The sequence below is a fragment of the Anolis sagrei genome, chromosome 8, assembly GCF_037176765.1.
Source record: "Anolis sagrei isolate rAnoSag1 chromosome 8, rAnoSag1.mat, whole genome shotgun sequence".
Classification (NCBI taxonomy): domain Eukaryota; kingdom Metazoa; phylum Chordata; class Lepidosauria; order Squamata; family Dactyloidae; genus Anolis; species Anolis sagrei.
Window position 1 is genome coordinate 39,841,406 of NC_090028.1, and position 8,592 is coordinate 39,849,997.

An 8,592-nucleotide genomic window follows, 5' to 3' on the forward strand; every position below is an offset into this window, starting at 1 on the left:
TTCAAACTACAAGAAAGGAGATTCCCTACGAACATTAGGAAGAACTTCCTGACTGTGAGAGCTGTTCAGCAGTGGAACTCTCTGCCCAAAAGTGTGGTAGAGCGCAAAGTATGGAACCATGTGCAGACGTAAGCAATGTGTAGTCATTGAATTCTTGACAGCATAAAGTGTCACCTCAACATCTTTAAACTTACTCGCTCAACAACGCACAGTACTCACATCAACACAATCACCATAAACAGCTTGCATTCTCTGATAGATCTCCTTTGGGGTGACACCTTCTGCTGTCAAGAATTCAAGTGACTGCATGTTGTTTAAGTCGCATTGACCAACCGTCTGCACATACTTTAACGACACAACCATTCAATGCTAAGGCTTCCTGCCAAAATGGAACTGTAGAGGAGAGTCTACTGAACAAGCCAGTACCTGCCATATACCAGTACTGCAATCTGTTGAGGAAGAGACATCTCCATCTCATCCCTTGTTTGGGTATCAGCCAGCACATCAACGACTTAAATCAAGAAATAGTTTTCTTAGATCTACAGAGACACTCGCTGGAACACCTCAGCAAGCGAGAGTTCAAAGGTGGCAGGCTCAAACCCAGCAACTCAATCCGTGGGTGATACCAGATGAGAGACTCCCCCCTGGGGCACACAGAAGACTAGGCGACTTGGAAGGCGCTGAACAGACTGCTCTCTGGCACCACGAGATGCAGAGCCAACCTCAAGAAATGGGGCCACAAAGTGGAATCCACGACATGCGAGTGTGGAGAAGAGCAAACCACTGACCACCTGCTGCAATGCAACCTGAGCCCTGCCACATGCACGATGGAGGACCTTCTTGCGGCCATACCAGAGGCACTCCCAAGTGGCCAGATACTGATCAAAGGACATTTAATCAACTACCAAGCTTGCAAAATTTGCATTTATTTATTTATTTATTATCTGTTTGTTTGTTTTGTTCTGTTAGAAATGTAATACAATGTTCTGGATGCGGATGACACGATAAATAAATATCTGTTGAGGAGTTATGAAGGTGGAGGCATTACTTTTCCTGCTAAGGCTTCCTGCCAAAATGGAACTGCAGAGGAGAGTCTACTGAACAAGTGAGTACCTGCCACATACCAGTACTTCCATCGGTTAAGGAGTTACGAAGGTGGAGGCATTACTTTTCATCCAACCCTCGTACTTAAATATCAACTTAGAAGCATAGCTTGAAAGCAGCAGACTAAATGTAGTCCTGGCATCCTGAAAGCTTGTGTGAATACTGCAAAATCAATGTGGGAAGTATGCTGTCCCCTTGGACTTAATGTCCCTTTGGTCCAGGTCCAGGAGGATCTTTCTTCACCTCCCTTTCCAGGTCTGGAGTTTGGAAACGGAGAGCAAAGTGCTCCCGACTGTTTGGAGAGCTAGTTCCAAAGGGCTTTGAACTGGCATCTCAGACCAACCTCTCCCCCTGCCTTTGATTTTCAGCTGCCACCAAGGCATGCAATTACTGCTTTTGCATGTGACGTTGTGAACATTTCCATTCTAAGGGGAGAAGTCCAGCGTCACTAATCAGCCCCATGGATTCCGTGATAAAAGGTTAGCACGAGCCCCCCGCTAAGAGCACTCATGGAAACAACTGCTCTCTAATCGCTATAAAAGCTTGGCTCGCCTGCAACGCTCCCTCCCTCCTTCTCCCTCTCTATTGTATAATTGGAGTTGCCGTTTTTTAAAGCTGTGTGTTACTACTTCAAATGCGCACTGAGATCAGAGGGACGGTAGTTTTAGTTTCCTTACAAAGGGCTTTCATGCGCCGGCCTCCCTTTGCTCTGAAGTGCACAGAGTCATTATGTTCATAGGAGGGAAATGACTTCATAGTGGTTTTCTTTTTGGTCTCCTAAATGATCAAATTATGATCAGAGCGACTGATGGCAGGGAAGTGAGTCCGTCACTACGGCAAGCTCGCCCTCAAAGCAGCCCAGCATCGCTGCACTATACACTTAACTGTGGTTTGTTTTGTTTTTCGAAATGGCACCAGATCCCATGATCCTTAATTTTTGTAGTTGTTCCACCTGCATATACGAGGGGGGTTCATTAAAGATTTCCCCTGGCTCACTTCTGTTTATCACAGGATGCTGAAACTGCACGTGTCATGATATAAGTCTCTATTTTTAACATCTACATGAAACTGCTGGGAGAGGTCATCCGGAGTTTTGGAGTTGGGTGCCATCTCTACGCGGATGACATACAACTCTACTACTCTTTCCCACCAAACTCCAAGGAAGCCCCTCGAGTGCTGGACGAGTGCCTGTCAGCTGTGGCTGTCTGGATGAGGAGGAACAAGCTGAAGATCAATCCCGACAAGACAGAGGTCCTCCTGGTCGATCGCAAACCTGACCAGGGTATAGGGTGGCAACCTGTGTTGGACGGGGTTACACTCCCCCTGAAGTCACAGGTCCGCAGTTTGGGTGTCCTCTTGGATTCATCACTTACACTTGAGGCTCAGGCATCGGCGGTGTCTGGGAGGGCTTTCGCACAACTAAGACTCGTGCGCCAACTGCGACCGTACTTCGTAAAGGCTGATCTGGCCGGGGTGGTCCATGCCTTGGTCACCTCTAGATTGGACTACTGTAATGTGCTCTACGTGGCGCTGTCCTTGAAAACGGCCCGGAAATTCCAACTGGTCCAACGGTTGGCGGCCAGGCTGTTAAGTGGTGCTCCTTACAGAGAGAGGTCAACCCTCCTGTTTAAGGAGCTCCATTGGCTGCCGTTCATCTTCCAGTCCCAATTCAAGGTGCAGGTGCTCACCTCCTGACGTTTCGCCTGCATCTATGGCAAGCATCCTCAGAGGTAGTGAGGTCTGTTTCCTAGTTCCAACAGACCTCACAACCCCTGAGGATGCTTGCCATAGATGCAGGGGAAACGTCAGGAGAGAATGCCTCTAGAACATGGCCATATAGCCTGAAAAAAACCTACAACAACCCAGGAACTTGGTCCTGTTCTGACCTTTAGTTTTGAACTCTGTGTTTGCTAGTGAATGAAAGTATATTAAGTGCTGTGTGTACTTGCAGGAACACATGTGTGCTCTTTGTAAACCTCAGATTACCTTTGCGCATGAGGAAATGACTCAGCCTGTCAATCCGTATCTGCATGCTGTTCCTATGATGCATGTTGTGAAGCTATGTTTGATTAAGCCTAAGAGAGTGTTTTCTTAAGTATTGGAGCAGTTCATCCTGTCTGGGAGTGTTAAGTGAGCTTCTGGGAGCAAAACTATTCGCAATTTTGAAATATAAGCTACCAGTACAGATGGTTCAATTGCTTGAAAATAACACGTATATGCATTTTTAATATATACAGGTTATAACATCACTATGTAACAAAATATTTAAAAAATTGAAGTGTTTTTCCTGTTTAATTGTGCAGACCTTACTTTGAAAGTAGTTGTTCTACTCCAGAAACTACAAACCCCAGAAGGCAGCAACCGGATTTAAAGTGGGTTCATTCCCTAGTGCAGTGTTTCTCAACCTGGGAGTCGGGACCTCTGGAGATCCGTTCGGATAGATACACTGGGCCGGAACCGTATAGGGTTTTGTAGGTCAAAACCAGCACCTTGAATGTTGCTCGGAACTGGATCGGCAGCAAGTGGAGCTGACACAACAGGGGGGTGGTATGCTCCCTGTATGACGCCCCGGTGAGTAGTCTGGCTACCTCCCGCTGGACTAGATGGAGTTTCCGAGCAGTCTTCAAAGGCAACCCCACGTAGAGTGCGTTGCAGTAATCTAAACGGGATGTAACAAGAGCGTTGACCACCGTGGCCAAATTATTCAAAAGATTAGGGGAAAGAATCCAGTCCTTTTTTTTTTACCCCTTGGAAAATTCATGGATTTAATTTCTGTTTGGTACTCTTCTTTCCCCCTTAGGTGACCATCCAAGATGGTGGACCACCTGGCGAATACGGAGATTAACAGCCAGCGCATTGCTGCGGTGGAAAGCTGCTTTGGTACCTCTGGGCAGCCCTTGGCCGTGCCGGGAAGAGTCCTCCTGGGCGAAGGGATCTTGACCAAAGAATGCCGCAAGAAGGCCAAGCCGCGGATTTTCTTCCTTTTCAACGACATCCTTGTCTACGGGAGCATTGTCATCAACAAGAGGAAGTACAGCTCCCAGCACATCATCCCGCTGGACGAAGTCACTTTGGAAACGCTGCCGGACACCTTGCAGATGAAGAACCGGTGGATGATCAAGACGGCCAAGAAGTCTTTTGTGGTGTCGGCCGCTTCCCTGACGGAGAGGAAAGAGTGGATCAGCCACTTGGAGGAGTGCATCCGCATTTTGTTGTCCAAGACGGGCCGGCCGCCCCCCACCGAACACGCTGCCCCGTGGATCCCTGACAAGGCCACCGATATCTGCATGCGGTGCACGCAGACCAAGTTCTCCGCTATCACGCGACGGCACCACTGTCGGAAGTGCGGCTTCGTTGTGTGCGGAGACTGCTCCAGGCAGCGCTTCCTCATGCCCCGGCTCTCCCCAAAGCCGTTGAGAGTTTGCAATCTGTGCTACAAACAGCTCATGGCGGAGAAACAGGAAGCCGAAGAGCAGTCGAAACGAGTCCCGTCTCCTGTGTCCGGCTACGAACCTTCCAGCGGGGACGACAGCGACCGATCCGAGGAGGATCGACTAGAATGGTCGCCGGAGACCGAATTTTACACATCGGACGTGGCGTGGTCATCGTTCCATAGTTGACCTCAAGTTCATTTTGGGGACTTTGTTCTTCAACCTACAAGAAAGGAGATTCTACCTGAACATTAGGAAGAACTTCCTGATTGTGAGAGCTGTTCAGCAGTGGAACTCTCTGCCCCGGAGTGTGGTGGAGGCTCCTTCTTTGGAGGCTTTTAAACAGAGGCGGGATGGCCATCTGTCGGGGATGCTTTGAATGCAATTTTCCTGCCTCTTGGCAGAATGGGGTTGGACTCTCTTCCAACTCTAGGATTTTATGATTCTATTCTTTCCAAAGGACACACATTTGCCTTAATGTCCTTTCAGAGGAGTGATATTATAATTATGCAGTTTAGTTCCATAGCACAACGTTAACAAAATTTGATATATTTTTTTGTTCCTAATTTGAAAGTATTACTCCTGTTTAATCGTGTGGTACTTAATTTGAAAGAAACTTCATTTTTGTGCCTGCCACAAATTCTGTTGAATTGCTTGAGATTCTATGAGACAGTGAAAAACTATAACAAAACGTGCTGCAAAATGTCCCTCCCACAGAAAGAAAGTTTTTTGCAGTTTGAGAAACCTTTTCCATGGTTTTGTGATAGACTTCCTTATGTGATCCAGCATAGCCCAAGGATATAATAATAATAATAATAATAATAATAATAATGATAATAATAATAATTTTTTGGTTGTGTCCCCTGGGCAACGTCCTTGCAGACGGTCAATTCTCTCACACCAGAAGCAACTTGCTCCTGACACAACAAAAAAAATTCTTCTGCAGAGGTGTTTAAGGTGGCTTTAAGGTCTTCTGAATGTGCACAGACTACATTATCATCAGCATATTTGAGTTCTATAACAGATGTTGTCATGACCTTAGTTTCCGCTTTCAGTGTTGACTTTGGTGGAGAGGTGGCTGCCAAGGGAGCGGAAATGGTCAACATTTTCTAATATTACACCATTAAGCTGTCTTTCTGGCAATGGAGAGGGATTGGCTGGTGACTGGTGGAAGAGCACTTTGGTTTCCTCGATGTTCAATGAGAGGCCGAGCTTCTCGTATGCTTCTGCAAAGGTGTTTAGAGTGGCTTTAAGGCCTTCTGAATGTGCACAGACTACATTATCATCAGCATATTGGAGTTCTATAACATGTTGTCATGACTTTGGTTTTGGCTTTCAGTGTTGACTTTGGTGGAGGGGTGACTGCCAAGGGAGCGGAAATGGTCAACATTTTCTAATGTTACACCATTGAGCTGTATTTCTGGCAATGGAGAGGGATTGGCTGGTGACTGTTGGAAGATCACTTTGGTTTTCTTGATGCTCAATGACAGGCTGAGCTTCTCGTATGCTTCTGCAAAGGTGTTTAGAGTCCCTTTAAGGTCTTCTTCTGAATGTGCACAGACTACATTATCATCAGCATATTGGAGTTCTATAACAGGTGTTGTCGTGACCTTAGTTTTGGCTTTCAGTGTTGACTTTTGTGGGGAGGTGGCTGCCAAGGGAGTGGAAATGGCCAACATTTTCTAATGTTACACCATTAAGCTGTATTTCTGGCATTGGAGAGGCATTGGCTGTGATTGCTGGAAGAGCACTTTGGTTTCCTCAATGCTCAATGAGAGGGTGAGCTTCTCATATGCTTCTGCAGAGGTGCTTAGAGTGGCTTGTAGGTCTTCTTCTGAATGTGCACAGACTACATTATCATCAGCATATTGGAGTTCTATAACAGATGTTGTCGTGACCTTGGTTTTGGCTTTCAGTGTTGACTTTTGTGGAAAGGTGGCTGCCAAGGGAGCGGAAGTGGTCAACATTTTCTAATGTTACACCATTAAGCTATCTTTCTGGCATTGGAGAGGGATTGGCTGGTGACTGCTGGAAGAGCACTTTGGTTTCCTTGATGTTCAACGAGAGGGAAAGACTCATATGCTTCTGCAAAGGTGTTTAGAGTGGCTTGTATGTCTTCTTCTGAATGTGCACAGACAACATTATCATCAGCATATTGGAGTTCTATAACAGATGTTGTCGTGACCTTGTTTTTGGCTTTCAGTATTGACTTTGGTGGAGAGGTGGCTGCCAAGGGAACGGAAATGGCCAACATTTTCTAATGATACACCATTAAGCTATATTTCTGGCACTGGAGAGGGGTTGGCTCTGGCATTGGAGAGGGATTGGCTCTGCTGGAAGAGATCTTTGGTTTGCTTGATGTTCAATGAGAGGGTGAGCTTCTCGTATGCTTCTGCAAAGGTGTTTAGAGTGGCTTTAAGGTCTTCTTCTGAATGTGCACAGACTACATTATCATCAGCATATTGGAGTTCTATAACAAACCTTGATTTTGGCTTTCAGTCTGTTGAGGTCAAATAGATTGCCATCTGTCCGATAGATGATGTCACTCCGGTGGGAAGCTTCCCATCCACCAAATAGGAAATGACATTTATAACCCAGGAACAAAAATCGTGTTATGTAGTATAAGGGAGTATAAGGGAGTGCTCAGGCTATATGACCAAGGGTTGGAGTGTGGAAATTGTAGCCCGAATTTGGTCCAGAATATGCCACAGAACAATGAACATTCTCCAATTCTGCTGGGACTCACATTTTTTTGAATGCTGACACTGTCGTGGTTTGGGTTGCAATGCAGTTCAAAACCTGTGGAATATACCAGAGAAGGTTGCATTCTTTTAGTCTGGGCGTTTGAAGTAGTTCTCCCTTTCTAGAATAGGAAGTATTGCCATGGGAACTATTGCAGATTTATGCACGAGAATGCTCCAAATTGCATCTGAGGAAGGGATCCAATTTTCTTAAATACATAGGACACCGTCATTTATTGTTTCTCAGAAATCTCAACACCTGTTAAACTGGGAGTTCTGGGAGTTGTAGGCCAAAACACCTGGGGACCCACAGGTTGAGAACCACTGCCCTTGGTGTATCTACCTAGTAGGCATGTGCAATCCATGGTTCTAAAGTACTTACAAAACTAAAGTTCTGGTGGTGAAAACTAGGTGGCGCTGGTGCTTTGCTTCTACAGTGTTGCTAAAGTTCTGGTGGTGAAAATTTCAGAACTCTAACAAAACTTTCAAAATTTCGTTATAAATGGCAGTTCCTAATTGGTTCTGTCATTTATTTTATTTTATTTGTCGTGTCAGAACAACCAGTCAAATTATATTACATTTCTAACAGAGCAAAGCAAACAAGCAGATTACAAAATGTGTGAGTATGTGAGTTGGTTAAATGTCCTTTGACCAGTATCTGGCCACTTGGAGTGCCTCTGGTGTTGCTGCAAGAAGGTCCTCCCTTGTGCATGTGGCAGGGCTCAGGGTGCATTGCAGCAGGTGGTCAGTGGTTTGCTCTTCTCCACACTCGCATGTCGAGGATTCCACTTTGTGGCCCCATTTCTGAAGGTTGGCTCTGCATCTCGTGATGCCAGAGCGCAGTCTGTTCAGTGCCTTCCAGGTCGCCTAGTCCTCTGTGTGCCCAGGGGGGAGTCTCTCATTGGGTATCAGCCATTGGTTGAGGTACTGGGTTTGGGCCTGCCACTTTTGGACTCTCGCTTGCTGAGGTGTTCCAGTGAGTGTCTCTGTAGATCTTAGAAAACTTTTTCTAGATTTAAGTCGTTGACGTGCTGGCTGATACCCAAACAGGGCATGGGCTGGAGATGTCTCTGCCTTGGTCCTTTCACTATTGGCTGCTACTTCCCGGCGGATGTCAGGTGGTGCAATACCGGCTAGACAGTGTAATTTTTCCAGTGGTGTAGGGCACAGACACCCCGTGATAATGCGGCATGTCTCATTAAGAGCCACATCCACTGCTTTAGTGTGGTGAGATGTGTTCCACACTGGGCATGCATACTCAGCAGCAGAGTAGCACAGCGCAAGGGCAGGTGTCTTCACTGTATCTGGTTGTGATC

At 46.3% G+C, this 8,592-nt stretch overlaps 1 protein-coding gene across 2 annotated transcripts in view; it reads left to right on the forward strand.

Annotated features, from left to right (window-relative positions):
- Window positions 1-8,284, forward strand: part of PLEKHF1 (pleckstrin homology and FYVE domain containing 1) — a 92,352-nt gene extending 84,068 nt beyond the window's left edge. The window contains exon 2 of one of the 2 annotated variants that reach the window (XM_067471129.1): window positions 3,905-8,284. In XM_067471129.1, the coding sequence (XP_067327230.1) occupies window positions 3,918-4,724 (807 nt within the window). In that variant the 5' untranslated portion in view covers window positions 3,905-3,917 and the 3' untranslated portion in view covers window positions 4,725-8,284. The remainder of the gene's footprint in view (window positions 1-3,904) is intronic. The other variant, XM_067471128.1, reaches the window with a different exon arrangement.
- Window positions 8,285-8,592: the final 308 nt, after the last annotated feature.